Genomic DNA, 15,365 nt, shown 5'->3' with positions numbered 1-15,365 from the left:
AACTCCATGAGAAACTTTTGAGTTTTAAGCTCAAAATTATTCCAAGTCAAGCATATTTAAATTGAAATTTTTGAGTTTTATGAGATTCCAAAAAAATGTATTTTGCTGATCTGGATAGTACTTATCCTTGTCATTCTAAGATAGGTATCACGCCATGTTATTATTTTAATTATTTTCGACAGATTAATTAACATGATACATGCCCTGATCATGCATGAAATTTGAATTTAGTGATCATTACATTATTAATCTTATTATTAATATATCTTAAAAGGAAGGGGCCGGGGTTAGACCTAGACCCACATTTGGTGGATGGTATGGCCTATTTTTCTTTTTCTTTTTTTAAGAAAAACATTTATTCTTTTTCTTTTTTATTTATAGTCAATTTTTTAAAACTACCAAAATACCCCAATCAGTTTTTATAATTTAAATTACACAATTTCAAAAATCAAATATTTTAAAAGTACGCAAATCGTGTAACGAAAATAGTACTAATATATATAATTTATTGATTATATATGATATCGGTTATAAAATTTATTGATTATAAAAAGATACTGATACTGCAACATAAATCAGTCAAACACTTTTTTTAATCCAAAATAATACATATAATATAAAGTAAATATCTCACCCCACATGGTTAATTAATTAGCATGCTAAATTAAACAAAGCCGGCGATCTTCATTACATCCTAAATATAATTAATTAACTTCTAATAAGTCGAAGCATATATATTTTCCAGCCTTCACGCTCTCGTACGTTAGAGAAATGCAAAGCTCCTTCCATCGATCCTGCAAATTAACAGGAATAAAATGTTACCAACCAAGAAAAAAAATGGTCCCCTTCCTATATTGTTATTATTATTATTTTATTTAATTTTTTTCCCCCCTTGGCACTAAAAATTAGCAGACGCCTGGTAATTAGCCTTTTGTAGCAAGGCAAGACTTCATGTACAAATTTTTCTGTCCACTTCAAGAAATTGGACTGTATCAAAAGTTTGACTAAAAGTACTCACACTTTTGAATTTTATTTTCCCGTGAAACTGCACATTTACTATTTATATAAATACTGCATGCTACCATTTTGAAAAAAAAAGAAAACAAATCAAAGAGATGCTACTTCAAGATAATATTTTTTTGGATATACGAGACATCTTTGGACCTGTTGGCCAAAATATTTTAGGCCATCCTTGTCTCTCATTGCCAAAAAAGTTTGGACGCAAATTAATTCTGATCAGTGTAGAAAAAACTCGACCGATAGCAAAATTTAGAATTATATATTGTGACGCTATGATCAATGGCTTCTATTCTGTATCAACTAATGGCTGTTACACATCTTTAAATTTTTCTATAATCTTTTTTTAAAATATATTTTTAACCGCGCTTCAATTCGGAACAGATCATTTCCTAGTTCAATTACTCTGAATAAGCATAATGAATCGTTACAAAAGATAAACAAGAATGAATGAATGCAACATGTTTTGAGAAGGTGGTGCGTGCATACCTAGCTAGTAGCTGTTAGTTGGTGGAACAGCTGCGTATTGTTTATCCACAACTTCAATGAGCTTGTTTGCTATTGCACTTGCATACACTATGGAACCTTCACAAATCTGCCAAAAAAAGAAAGAAATTTTAAGCTTCAATAACATATAATACCATAATGATCATACTTCAGAAAACCAAGTGAAAAGTGAAAATTTATTCAAAAAAGTGCATTTGCAATGTAATGATGATTTAAATTGTATGAAATGGTATGTTTACTACAAGTCTCTCTTTTTTTTTTTAACCTTGCATCATATGTGAAAGGAAAGTTTGAGCAATTTCTAAGTTTTGTGATGGATTAACATATTTATACATGATTGAATTAAGAATTTCTAATCTACCATTTTCACATGTATCACAGCCAATTCAACAGGACATGCAAGAAAAATAATTCAAGGGTGGGTAAAAATATTGATAAATGTGCAGATAAAAGTATGAATTGAGCACCTTGGAGTTGAACAAGAAGCTGTAGTAATCGCCGATGAGCCCTCCGGCGACATGGTGGAGATCAAGCTGGAGGTCATCCAAAACCTTTGATACAAAGAGCAAGCAATTGATTCTCTTCTGCTGAACAAGTTTCACAGTGACTTCGTCGTCCACGATTCGGACATCGACCTCGGTGTTCTTCGATTTCCGGTGTAGCCACGAGCTCCTGAGTGATGAGCCATTGTAAGGCTGCTCCATATCACCTAAACAATTCGACTCATTTCCCTCCATAGATATCCCATCCTTTTCTTCCGTTTTAGGCCTTTTGAGCCTCTCTTTGCTACACCTTTTCTTCTCTGTCATAACTTTCAGCTCATTCACAGTTCTTTTCAGCTCGTTTATGTAGTCAATAGCATCCCCCACGATCGAGGCTCTGTCGTTCTTCACGCAAAAAGTTTCAAGATATCAGATCAAAGATCAATACATACAATAAGTTATAAAAGTGGATTTTAGGACAAGATTATACACATATATACCTTGGTGGGATTTGGAATAAGTTTCCTCAAAGCTTGGTACTTGTCACTGAAGAGAACTCTTCTGTGTTTTTCAGTATTAGGGAAATGTTTGGCTTCCTTCCCATTACTCTTCATAATGCAATCAATTTCTCCAGCAGAGAACTCGAAAACCCCATTATCAAAATGCCTCCCACCATTGCCATCTTGATAAAGAACACCGTTCACATGCTCTCTTTCATCCACATTAATATTCCCACCAAACAAAGATCCATTTTTTATACCTAATGCGTACCCTCCTCCTTGGTGAGGCAAAGATTGGAAAAGCTCCCTCAACAATGGAGGCTGGGGAGGGTGATTTAAAGGCAATAAAGGGTCGTAAACAACACTACCAGAAGCCACGGAAGATACATCCACGGCCGGGTTGAGTTCGCCTAAAAGGCCGAGCGAAGCCAAGAAACTGGACGATTTGTGGGCTGATGAATCAGGATTATTAATCAGGAAAGATGGAGAACATCTAGGTAACTGAAACATGTTAAGAAGATCAGGTGTGGTGGGATAGGGAGTTTCTGGTGGTAATGTATTTTGGATATCAGTGATGTTTGGGTGATATTGGTACTGGTTAATGTGATCACCATTGAAGCTACAAATTTCATGCCAGTTTGAATTATGCACCATTTCTTGGATCAAATGAGAAGCAGTGGTGTTATTCATGCTATCGTTGTTAGTAGCGGCCTGGAACTCCAAATCAAGTTGCTTTTGAATCTCCATCTCCATGACAGCAGCTTCTTGTGGGGAAATTATCTGATTGTTTTGAGGGTGAATCTCATGAATCTGTTCCTCCATCGAAAAACTGTGAGTATTGTCACAATTTGGGATCTGGGCTTGAGAGAAATCATCTTGTTCTTGAACCAATCCTTCCTGTAAACTTGCTTGAAAATCATCAAAACAAACATTTTCTTGGTCATACATATCTTTTTCACCAGCTTTGAACAGTTCTCTTGTCTCCTGTATTGTGGGACGTTTTGTCTCTCTGCACCTTTCAAGAAACATACAAATATGTTAAAAGAACAAAAAGTACCATGAATCATAACAAATGAAAAGTACTGCTAGCAAAGAATCATGGGTTTTGCAGACAAATATCAACAAGGAAAAAAAAATTCCTAAAGAAAAGTATAAAACTCCTTATTTAACCTTTTACCTTTTTATTGTTTCAAAAGCAAGGAAATACTTCTTTCCCAAAAAAAAAAGAAAAGAAAAAAGGGAATGATAGTAGGTAGGTAGGGTTTTTTTTTTTTTAAGAATGTAGGATTTTTTTTGGCTGAATTCAAGAACTGTGAGTTAACTTCAGATTTAAATCCAATGTTGCATCTGGTTAAGACAAAATTGGGACTTTTTTGAGTGCTGGAAAAGTGAAGGAGGAAAGGCTTTTGGAGTTGGCAAATTAAGGAAAGAGTTGGTTATGGTATGGGTAAGAAGACTATCAAAATTATTGATTTGTTTAATTCCAAATAAGTCGGCAAGTTTGTTACATTTGGGATACCCATGGGATGGGGCCCACTCAAGATCTTCTGCAAATTATTCTCTTCTTTCATCTTTATTTTATTTTACTGTGAAAAAAGTTGCATTAAAAAAAAACGATGTTACAAAGTCTAATTTTTTTCATATATGTAAATTCACCATAATTAATTTAAATTTAAAACAAATCACGCAAATTAAAGAAGTTTTGCAATGGTCCATATGACCATATCAACGAATGCATCATATCACACTCATGAATCATAATTAATATGCAAGTTCAAAGATTATTATCTATAAAAGGACTACGGCAACATGCCAACAATTATACTTCAATAAATGGGCGTTGGTCAAAATTATTTTCGAATTAAGTTGCGCTTCGATATAATGATTTTAAATTCATGGATTTCGATTGTATTTTATGATATTTTATGATTAATAATGAAACAATAAATTAAATTATAAATGCATACCCTACTTATTTATATAAAGTAAAATGTATTACAAATGGCACCATTATTAGGTGGACTTGAGATTTCATCATAATTAACATGAAATACTATATAGACATGAAAAAAATGAATTTGAAGTTTATAGTGCTATTTTTCCAAACAAAAAATATATATTTGAATATATATTTCATCCAAGCACAACCTATATAAGTCTTTGAATTGATAATTAAAGAAATCCACAATCACTACTTTTTGTGTGTACTCGATAAATACTCATCTACCTCAATAATCTACAAATCATAATAGCTAAGTAAAATCGCACTAAGCAAACAACCGCCATGCAAAACAACATATATCATCCAATAAAGTGTTAAAAAGAGAAATAAAACTCATAATTATTGATCAAATGCTCACATACTTCGCATCACACAATAAAATGAATGACATTATGCTCTTTTAACATTATACAATATTTAATCGAGTTGTAAATTTAGTTGTTTACGTATGTTTTGATAATTGGCAAATTTGACCATGTAACGATATATTAATGGCAAAAAAATACTCTTGTATGTAGATTTCTAATTTGGTGAAACTGGTCTTTGATTTCAATACTATAGTATTATCTATGCTTCAACTAATATGTCATGACCATGTCAGCAAAAAATACTTATTATTGGACATTTGGTTTTTATTTTTATTTTTAAAAAAACACATTAATAAATAAGGTAATATTAGGTTTAAGTCATTATTATTTTTATAATCGATGTGCATGGTTAAATTTCATTATTTCCAATTAACAATACAATTTACACTCATGTTATTTATGTATTGATATTAAAATTTTCTTTTAAACTTCATTGTTAATCTCTTAAATTAACTGTCTATTTTAATTAGCATATGTAACAACTTACACACATTCATCGATAAATTTTTCGATTGCGAGTGCTCCACAATTTTATTTTTGGCTATTCTGTAATATAATGATCATAATTATACAATTTATAATGACCAAATTTGGGTTGTGAATTAAGAGATATTGACATTGTAAAAGATGTTGTCTCATAATATATACCAAATGTATATCATAATATAGTGTAGATATATATTTATTTGAAACTAATTCTGTTTTATTTTATTTTTATTTTAAAGTTCGCTGTACAATTGAAATTTAGGTGAGGTGGGACCCTACTGGCCAGTAAGTCCCTCCATGCGATTAGACTTTCCTACCTAACAATATAACTACCGTTGGTAAGTAAAATTATGCAAAATATTTTGAAATTTATCCCTTTTCATATTAACATTATATATTGATTATAAAATAAACTGTATTCTAAAATATATTAATTAAAACGGTTTGTTTATGTACATTTTTTTGTTTTCGAAAATCCATCTCTCTCAAACTAAGATAGTGTTTGAGAAAGTTTTTAGAAAGCACTTTTCAGCTTTTCGTTAACAAAATTTAACAAAACTTCAAATTTTTGTTAACAAAAAAACTGAGAAATACTTCTAAAAAGCTCTCCCAAACACTGCTTAAATCCAAAACTCTTAACCCACAAGTTGAAATAAACGGTGTACGTGGTTTGTTATGTGAAAACAGTGTTATCCTTCATGTTGTAACACCACAGACAACACAGTGCAGCGAAAATTTAAAGCATAAATAAAACACAAGTAATTAATTTTGCACGAGAATAAAAACTCGTGCGGGTGCCTTAGGGCTAAATATCACTAAAAAACGTAAGATCAGTCTTACAAAAAAATACTAGTGACTTTATGAAAAATCAGTAAATCTTAAATTTCTCAACACGTTGAGAAATCAAACTTTCATCATAAAATACATCGGAGTATAAAAGAAATCGGATGCAACTCCCGTAGCCTAAATTGAATAAACACAAAAAGATCTTCAACAACACAGTTCCCACTGTGTTGTCTCTGATGTCTTCAACACGAACGGAAACACGGGGACAAACAATAACGAAGGTTGCAAAACCTTGATTTAAAGTTCTTCAATTCTTCAATAGAATTCTCCAAGACAAGAAGATTCCTTAGATAGAGTCCTACAAGAAGTTTAAGTAGGAATAAAACTCTATCAAATCTAACAAATCATATCTTGATAATTATCGAATACATAGGCACCGTTTGGTAGCCATTATTATTAATCTATGTATAACTTATCTTATCCAATCTCGCGTTCTTCTCGACATATTATTTATCCATTTATTAATTATTAATTTTACATCAATCAAATCATCAATAATTTATCTTACATCAATCAAATCATTTAATTTAAATTACTATCTTACCCCTTATAAATAATATTATTTTATATTTTATATATTTTTAAAAGGATAAAATAATAATTTAATTTTTTAATATAATATTTAATCAATCAAATCAAATATACTATAATCAATCAATCAAATCCAATAATATAATAACTATCATTTTTTATTTATTTTTTATTACAATACATTAATTATCAATTTATTATTTATCTCATCATTCAAACCAAACGGTACCATAATACACCGATTATCTACCTTATCAAGATATATTTTATCATGGAAAATATATTTCATAAGATATTCGAAATATACAACCAATATTTTCCAAATATTATAACTTGTCTAGAAAGCAAAATATAATAATATCAAATATATTAAGAGCCGAAATATTCAAAGAATAATATTCCTTTCACAAGTATTGATAGAATATTTATTTTTAGTAGAACGGGGGATTCTTGCATGTAGTTTTCATTAAATGAATATTCTTGGATGCAATTGCAACCTGTCACGACGTAATAAGCTATTTTTTTAAGGTACCGTTTGGTTTGACATATTATTAATCTATATATAACTTATCTTATCTCATCTCAAGTTTTTTTTTGTCATATTATTTATCCATCCATTAATTATATATCTTACATCAATTAAATCATTAATTATTTATCCCACATCAATCAAATCATTAAATTTAAATTACTACATTATCCTTTATAAATAATAATATTTATATTTTATTAATTGTTAAAAGGTCAAAAAGGTAATTAACTATTTTTATATAAAATTTAATCAATCAATTCAAACATACTATAATCTATCAATCAAATCAAATACTATATTAACTATCATTTCTAATTTATTTTTTATTACAATATATTACTTATATTTATATTATTTATCTCATCCTTAACTTCAAATGGTACCTTAATATTTACAAGGATCTTCGATCGACGCATACATATTCGATAAGAAGAAATTATTACAACTATTTGTTACTAGCTAGTGTATTTTAAAATGATAATTCAATTTACGATAGCATTAGTATTATTATTTTAGAAGGTGCCAATATTTTAGAAATTCGATATAAATAAATAACAACTAATTATAAGCAATTAAGATATTTGTTTTGAGGGGTTTTAAATAATTTTTTTTAAAAAAAAATAGCTATCACGAAAGACCAAAATAGTTATTATGATATTTTATTCCATTTTACACATTATTAATATGACTATACAGCACGTGTATTGTATAGTGTATATATACAATGAATATTATCCAAATACTATAGTAAAATGCAATTATATTCTGCCATGCATACTCAAATATATATATATATATATATATTAGAGAGAAGAGTTTAAAATTATAAATTGCATGCTAAGAAGTGAGAAAGAAAATTAGAAGTACATGGATCGTGTTTAACATAAAAAATGTGAAGCTGAAATTTTTTAAGGTAGAGTGTCGATAAACAAGTCATTCTAGCTAATACTGTCTTTTTAATAAAATACCAAAATTTTATTTATTGGAGATAGTGATTACGTACGTATAGTGAAATGTAAATGAATGTAATGAGTAATTTTGGATTAAAAAAATATTGGTGGCCGGTAACAATGCCTAGCAAAGTGATTTACAAAATTTTTATAATCATTTTTGTAGTATCATAATCAGCATGAGAAGAGCTTCTGAAATTATATTAAATTAAGCATAAACAAGAAAAAAAATGGGATAATTGTATACACTACCTCTGTGAAATATCAAAATTTTTAAAAACTCCTGTAAAAAAAAAAGATCTTTTAGCTCCCTATGTTTTTAATCTTGAGCACATACCTCCTCATGTTTTCAAATTTTGAGCACACAACTTCTTGTTCGTACGTTTTTTTCAGAGGTATTTGTGCTCAAAATTTCAAAACACATAGAGTTAATAACAACAGGGGTTTTCATGATTTCACAGGAGTAATATATGCAATTATCCCAAAAAAAATTGGTTTTACGAAACACGAAAAAAAATGAATGACCGAAATAAAAATTCATTTTTTTTCTTAAAATGTTGCAAACACTCCCTAATTTCATCATCATGACATGAAAAAGGTCACAAGATCATTTAGCCAATACAATAATTCAACTCTCTTCGAAATAAATAATATTTAATTTGTTATCTCAAGTGAAAAATTCCGTCAGCAGAAGTTGAAGAATGCATAACATGCTTCCCAACAGCTCACATAACTAAAGGCCAAATAAGTAACTGATTTGAAATGTATATTTTCAAACACAAAAACTAATTAAGACAGTTTTACAGGTCAATTTTTGTGAGACAAATATCATATTTGTGTTATTTGTAAAAAAAATTTACTTTTTATACTAAAAGTATTACTTTTAATTTTATTGTAAATATTAGCAAAGTAAAGCCGTATCATAAATAAAGATTTTAGAGATCGTCTCATAAAAGACTTGCTCATTTTCAAATTGCACTTGGAAATTAAGCAAGGAACATCGAATAACAACGGATCGGACATGATAGCTTGTTTTCTTTTTCAAAGTACATTTGGTAACAGATTTTATGTTACAACAATACGTACGTATTAATCCATCCATCTGATGAGAGTTTGTTAAGTTACGTTGCTAGCTATATATATGGTAATATGTAATAATAATAGGTTTTTCAAGACATTTTTCGTAATTGAGTCACCGTAATAATAACAATAACAACAATTTTTTACCAAAAATATTTATATATATATATATATATATATATATATATAGATTGGATGTCCTTCTGAAATAGTGCTAAATCTAATACTAATTGAGTCATTGTAATGATAACAATAACAACAATTTTTTTATCAAAAAGATTTGTATTGTTTTTTTTTTTTGGTTTTATATATTAGTTTGGATTTTGATACTCTATGTTTTAGATATTTATTTTTTGGTAAAAAATTATTGTAATCAATATATTGATACTCTGTGAGAACCAATTAACTGTTCTAATTAATCATATTATAATGATCATCACCACAATTTTAGATTTAGAATTAAGAACATCTTTCGATAATCTTGGTTGGGAATTGTTAGATACACTTGAGTATAGGGAAAATTTGGGGGAAAAAAATGTTATGACATCATAACTAAATAATAAGTGTAGGGACCTCTACTTACTTTTATTTCATTGTATTGTATTGCTATATGGTACTGGGAATTTCTTAAGTACAAATTCATAATAAAATCAATTTTCGCTTCGTAATTGACAACATGACATTATAAGCTAAAGAAAACATTAAAAAAATAAAATTATTTCAGATTATCTTTTTGTGAGGCTGCATAGGACTTCTAGCAAAATCAGCCCCTAAATGCTATATGTTAAATGGGTGGGAAAGTTTTATAAGATGTTTTACAAATATATATATATATTCTTGGACAAAAAATGATTTTATAAATTATAGGACATAAACACCTATTAATAGAGCCGTCAATTTGGGTTAGGCCCGCCGGGTTGGCCCGGCCCGCCACACAATTTAAGTGGGTTGGGTTGAAATTTTTTCAACACAACAAAAGGTGGGCCTAGATGGGCCAATCAGCCTAGGCCCGCGACCCGCGCGGGTTGGCCCGCCGCGGGCCTGAAAAATTAATAATTTATTTTTATTTTTATTTTTATTATGCATTTTTTAATAAAAGTTAGTGATTTTTTTTATTAATTAATTTATATAAAATTTACACACATGAAATCAATAATTAAAATTTTTATTAATATGCTTCTATTAATATTTATTTATGAAATTATATTTATAATTAATTTTAATATTTTTTATTTATTTTTATTTGTCGTGATCCAACCCGTGGACTGGTCCGCCTAACCCGCAATCCAACTTAGGTTGGGTTGGGTTGAGGATTTCCAGCCCGCCAGGATGGTGGGTCGGCCTGCCATTGACCCGCCAAAAAGTGGGTTTTTGGTGGGCCGGCTCGCCCCGCATGAGTTGGCCCGCTCTACCTATTAATAAGGTCGATCTCCCGCCTCAAATCAAACAAATATTTTTTTCTGGACTCCTCCCCAAGCAAACGACAAAACCTAAAAACAGCCAACTCCAATGTCTCCGATCAGGTACGAATCTCCTCTGTTAATCCATATAATGTATCAAAGATTTCTGATTCATCTGTTTTTAGGAGTGGTATTCGTTGGATTTTATCTGGAAATAAACTAGGAGCCAGGAAATATAGTACTGTTGGTGCCGCCCCTGATCAACGGTAACGGTGATTGATTTCTATTCTAATTATTGTAGGAAAGGAAATTGTTTCTATATTGCGATTTGTTGATTTCTGGTTTTGTGTTCACAGTGTTTGTGAGCAGAAATCTCGCAGTCTTCTTGAACGTAAGAAGGATTTCCCTTTTAATGTCTTATGAACGATTATTTATTGAATCAACTTTTAATTTTTTTCGAAAGCAATCAATCAATTTTAATTCGGATTTCGATAAGGGATACAAAGAGCTTGGTTTGTTTTCATATCTAACTATTTAGACCTAAAAGCAGGTTCTTTTGATTTACTCGACTTTGGATATTTTCTCACATTATACCAGCTTAGGTTTTGCACTAGCTATCAGAATGATATGTGAGACAGAAGAGTTGTTTGCATTCTTTCGCATAGTGGTGTATAGGGAAGAAAGCGCACTGTCCACGTTTCCTTAACTTGTGAATATGACTGCTACAACAATATAATGTGCATTGGCTAAATCTCTCTTAAGAATAAGTTGACCAAAGATGAAGGTTCAACTTCAATAGTTGATCGCCAAAAGCCAATTGGCTTGACGACACATGTTCTCTCATTTAGGAGAGTGGTAGAAGTTCAAATCCCATGTTGATCTTGATGTCTACCCTAATTCCCACTGGAACTTAACTAACATCTTCATACTTCATGGTTTTCACTTGTTTTTGTTTTTTGCATTGTTTCTTTTCTTAAAATATCTTTCACCCATTTCAGATTTTGCCATCGGTTTCAATATTGGCCTCTTAGGAACAACTGCTTATGAAATGATATGGTAGGCAGTGCCTTAAATCTTTTGTTAGTTAGTTCATTTTTTGTTGTTTGATTCTTTCAAAACATTTACTTGATGAAATCTAATCTAGTTTTTTTTTTATAATAGCATCTATGTGCCTGGCGCAACCGCCTATATGCCTGGCGCAAGCTTCTATATGCCTGGCGCAATGAGCTTTACGAGGTCTGTGATTATTGTGTAAATGCTTATGCTATTTCGTTTGTTCTTTTATCTTTTTATATGTTTTACATTTGTCGTTGGGATTTTTTTAGTTGTTGCTGTCTTGTTACCTTATCAAACTTGATAAAAGTATAATTTGTCGTGATTTTAATCCGATTAGTAACATGCTTTTGTCCTGCTTTTTTTTTGTTTCTTGTTTGATGTTGCAGTGATATTCCAACTGATTTTTTGAGAAAGAAAGCCTCTGTTTTACTTTTTGCTCTAAGGTATGTAAGGCACACAAGTGTCCTAGTGCAAATAAAAAAATTCATCAGTAAATATTTTTAAAAGAAAACTTCAATTATATAATCTTTAAATCCATCTTCCCATTAAGAAAACATGAGATGAAAAGTTGGAGAGGTCAGAGGTCTTGGAATTAATCTGTTTTTTGACCGGTAATGTTCAGGTCTATGAATTAAGGTATTCCTGTTTTGATTCAAGGTATTCATTCGTAAATTCTGTTTGTAGAAAGAAGTAAAAATGTTAGCTAAATAGTTATTTCTTTTATTTTCATTTCTCGAGAGAGAGCCTGGGTGTGTCATACCGAAGAATGCACGTGACTTAATACCTCTTAAGTAGATAATTTGGGTAACCCAAATGTTGGGGCCAAATTGTAGTTAAATCCCTCTAGGTTTTGGATGTGTGGCATAATTTACTCAATTTTTTTTCTCACATGACTTGTATGTGATCTTGCCTCACATTCCGACAAGGATCTGTCATACTTCTTGAGGATATTGGTTAAATTTTCACATTGCAATTGCAATTTGTGTTTTTGTTTTCTTCTTAAAAATGTTTTGACATAGTTTCATTTAGTGTTATCAAGGAAGAGGGTCAATGATGTCAGTGTCGTCATTTTAATTGGGAGTCATCAATGGTTGGTGATTTTATCCATTTGTATTGAATGATAGTTGAAAATGCTGGGCTTAGTTTTTCAGGTTTTCTACAATGGTGAGTTTTAAAGAGTTAAAAATATGGAGTTAGGCTTGTTCTATAAAGCAATGTGGCTTGCTATATCGATGGCTTTAACATGGAAACATGAGCACAAAGGGAAATTTATTTAGGTGTCAAGGCTTGAAACATGCTTACATCCCTAAATGTAGTTGTAATTAATTAATGTTATTAAAATGGGTGGATGAGATATAGTTGTGATTTTGTTTTCATTTTTGTGTTTTAGGGAAGAAAAATTGGAACCCCGTGATGATGATGGCAAGTAGCTGCGCCACGAAGATGATTGTCAGCGTTTAATGATAATTATTATAATTTATTATGACATTAAGCTGAATCCAGACTCGTACGAGTTCTGATTCAGTGAATGTCAATTAGATACTTTCTATCATATTCATATCATATGCCCCGCCCCCATCCAAGAAAATTGTGTTGGTATTAATGCATTGATTTTCTTGGCTATTGTCTAGTATTATATGTCTTTTTTCCATGGATAAAACGTTGTTCATTTTTTTTTTATTTTGTCCTGACGTAGTGTATGGAATTTGTGAAACATAAATATGAATATTGTCTAAAAAAATATGAGAGAAATAAAAGAAGCATCAGAAGTTATAATTTATTATCTGTAAGATGGGGTAATATCAATATGTATGTCGATCATTATAAACTGAATATTTCGTACATGAGCAAATAGTCTAAATAAATAATCGGCTACAAGAGTCAGAGAGGGCCTCCGGCCTACAACCCACCGACATACCACGCCTGAAAACTCTACTACGTTTCCTACGAGTTTCCACTTCGTTTTAGGTGTGGGATCGGGTCGGGATTTGTTTCATAATCCTTTTATTCGATTCTCGTCTCGATAAAAATTGAGATATTTTTTTCTTCATCCCGTATCCGAGAAGTGTCGGGACTCGAATGTTTGAGATCCCGTTGGATCGGGAGAGGATAATCTCGGACAATATTTTTGAAAAAAAAATTCTATGAAAATATTTTTTAAAAAATAATTTTATAAAAAAACTCAAAAATTTTCTTATTACACAATGAATAAATTAAAATTTCTTTGCTCTTCAAAAAAAAAAATTAAAATTTCTTTGTATATAACTATTAAAAATTAAAATATCTTCTTAGTACATTATAAATAAATTAAAACAATTACTTGATTAATAAATAAAAACGTGCAATTATTAAAATAATAAAAAACAAAATAAAAATTATAACTCAATATTATTATTAAAAAAGATAAAAGATAAAAAATAATTATATGATAGATAATTATAAAACATTAATATTAAAGCAAAAAATTATAAAAAAAATTCTATTTTTTAATTAAAACATATTATTTAAAAATATTATTAATATATTCGAGTCGGGTTGAGAATTTCGTCGGGTAGAGTTACCTTTCCTGATCCCGATCCCAAAATTGATCGAGTCGGAAAAAATCTCGACCACTTGGGTCGGGAAAATTTCGAGTGAGAAAAAATTCGGAACGAGAATAGGTTGAGAATCGAGAAGGGTCGGAAATTTACTGAATTTTGCCAGCCATACTTCTTTTCCCTACGATTGGACTTCTTGTACTTTTCTCAATTGGAATTTGCATAAACAATCGGAATGAAAAAAAAATGATTATATTAAAAAGTAATTAGTATAATAAAAAACGCTTAAAACCAAATTCAATCTTGAAGAAAAAATCAAAACATAGTTTTGAGGGTAGGATCCCCTAAATCCCAACAAACCAAAGTAATCTAAGAAGAAAAAAAGAAAATTGCTTCTCTTCGGTGGTTGTTTTTCCATAAGTTCTTCAAGTTCTTCACCCTCTTGATGGTCGCCGCCTTTTTTGCGGCGTGTTATGATGATCCCTCCTTCCAAAACGTAAGACTTTATCTATATATAATGCTCAAAACTCATTTCCATATAAAACACCCGAAGAAAATAAAGTTTCCATAATCGTAGAAGAGCCCGAGCGGTAAAAAATGACAGCTCGGGCGCTAGAGTGCACTTCCTCGAGTTTCAAATCTTCCCAGGCGCGCCCAAACGGTAAAAAATGACGTCCCGGGCGCGACATTGTATGTCCTAGTGCGCAACATTTTTGAAAAATTTATAACTTGAGTTCTAACCGTCGGATCAAGATGAAATTTTGACAGCAACTTTAAACATCCTAAAATACAATCTAAATGGTGGAGATTGGATTTGGATCAATTTAGAGTCAAAAATAAATTTTGGACCATTAATGCTTTGTGATTCCTAATTGTGCCACTTCTCTGTGCTCAAACTCTTTTTTTTTCTCCATCTTTTGCCTAAACCAACCAAAAATCACGAGAAGTCATCCGAATGAAACAAATAACTAAACATGAATGACCTTAACAACATGAAATCATGCAAAACACAAGCAAAAAAAATGCAAAACGATGCAATAAAACACGTAAAATGACTCATGTCAAAGCCTT

At 30.5% G+C, this 15,365-nt stretch overlaps 2 protein-coding genes across 5 annotated transcripts; one reads left to right on the top strand and one right to left on the bottom strand.

Moving 5' to 3' along the window:
• Nucleotides 1–588: 588 nt before the first annotated feature.
• On the bottom strand, nt 589–3,898 carry LOC140892511 (transcription factor bHLH91-like). Of its 2 annotated transcripts, none has more exons than XM_073301434.1 (5): nt 3,684–3,898; nt 2,507–3,521; nt 1,992–2,411; nt 1,507–1,612; nt 589–794 (listed from the first exon to the last, which is right to left on the bottom strand). In XM_073301434.1, the coding sequence occupies exons 2-4, from the start codon at nt 3,452–3,454 to the stop codon at nt 1,511–1,513; spliced, it is 1,470 nt and encodes a 489-aa protein (XP_073157535.1). In that variant the 5' UTR covers nt 3,455–3,521; nt 3,684–3,898; the 3' UTR covers nt 589–794; nt 1,507–1,510. The 2 variants fall into 2 exon arrangements, with proteins under 2 accessions (XP_073157535.1, XP_073157536.1); XM_073301435.1 differs by having other exon boundaries at nt 2,507–3,515.
• A 6,855-nt stretch (nt 3,899–10,753) lies between these two features.
• LOC140893588 (uncharacterized) lies at nt 10,754–13,399 on the top strand. 3 transcript variants are annotated; one of them, XM_073302670.1, is made up of 8 exons: nt 10,754–10,824; nt 10,887–10,967; nt 11,058–11,092; nt 11,700–11,757; nt 11,863–11,937; nt 12,144–12,200; nt 12,380–12,414; nt 13,148–13,190. In XM_073302670.1, exons 1-7 carry the CDS (start codon nt 10,811–10,813, stop codon nt 12,390–12,392), a joined length of 333 nt encoding a protein of 110 aa, XP_073158771.1. In that variant the 5' UTR covers nt 10,754–10,810; the 3' UTR covers nt 12,393–12,414; nt 13,148–13,190. The 3 variants fall into 3 exon arrangements, with proteins under 3 accessions (XP_073158771.1, XP_073158770.1, XP_073158772.1); XM_073302669.1 differs by lacking the exon at nt 12,380–12,414 and having other exon boundaries at nt 13,148–13,399; XM_073302671.1 differs by lacking the exons at nt 12,144–12,200; nt 12,380–12,414 and having other exon boundaries at nt 13,148–13,399.
• The last annotated feature ends 1,966 nt before the right edge of the window (nt 13,400–15,365 follow it).

Source organism: Henckelia pumila, chromosome 3, assembly GCF_033568475.1.
Source record: "Henckelia pumila isolate YLH828 chromosome 3, ASM3356847v2, whole genome shotgun sequence".
In the NCBI taxonomy this organism is placed as follows: Eukaryota; Viridiplantae; Streptophyta; class Magnoliopsida; order Lamiales; family Gesneriaceae; genus Henckelia; species Henckelia pumila.
Note: the sequence above shows the minus strand (reverse complement) of the source record. Positions and strands in the feature narration are given on the sequence as shown.

Coding starts and splice junctions, on each gene's coding strand:
- LOC140892511 (XM_073301434.1), bottom strand. CDS start 3,454: ATGTATGACCAAGAAAATGTTTGTTTTGATGATTTTCAAGCAAGTTTA. Junction 2,412..2,506: donor TTATTCCAAATCCCACCAAG/GTATATATGTGT, acceptor TTTTGCGTGAAG/AACGACAGAGCCTCGATCGT. Junction 1,613..1,991: donor GCTTCTTGTTCAACTCCAAG/GTGCTCAATTCA, acceptor TTTTTTTGGCAG/ATTTGTGAAGGTTCCATAGT.
- LOC140893588 (XM_073302669.1), top strand. Junction 11,093..11,699: donor ATCTCGCAGTCTTCTTGAAC/GTAAGAAGGATT, acceptor CACCCATTTCAG/ATTTTGCCATCGGTTTCAAT. Junction 11,758..11,862: donor ACTGCTTATGAAATGATATG/GTAGGCAGTGCC, acceptor TTTTTATAATAG/CATCTATGTGCCTGGCGCAA.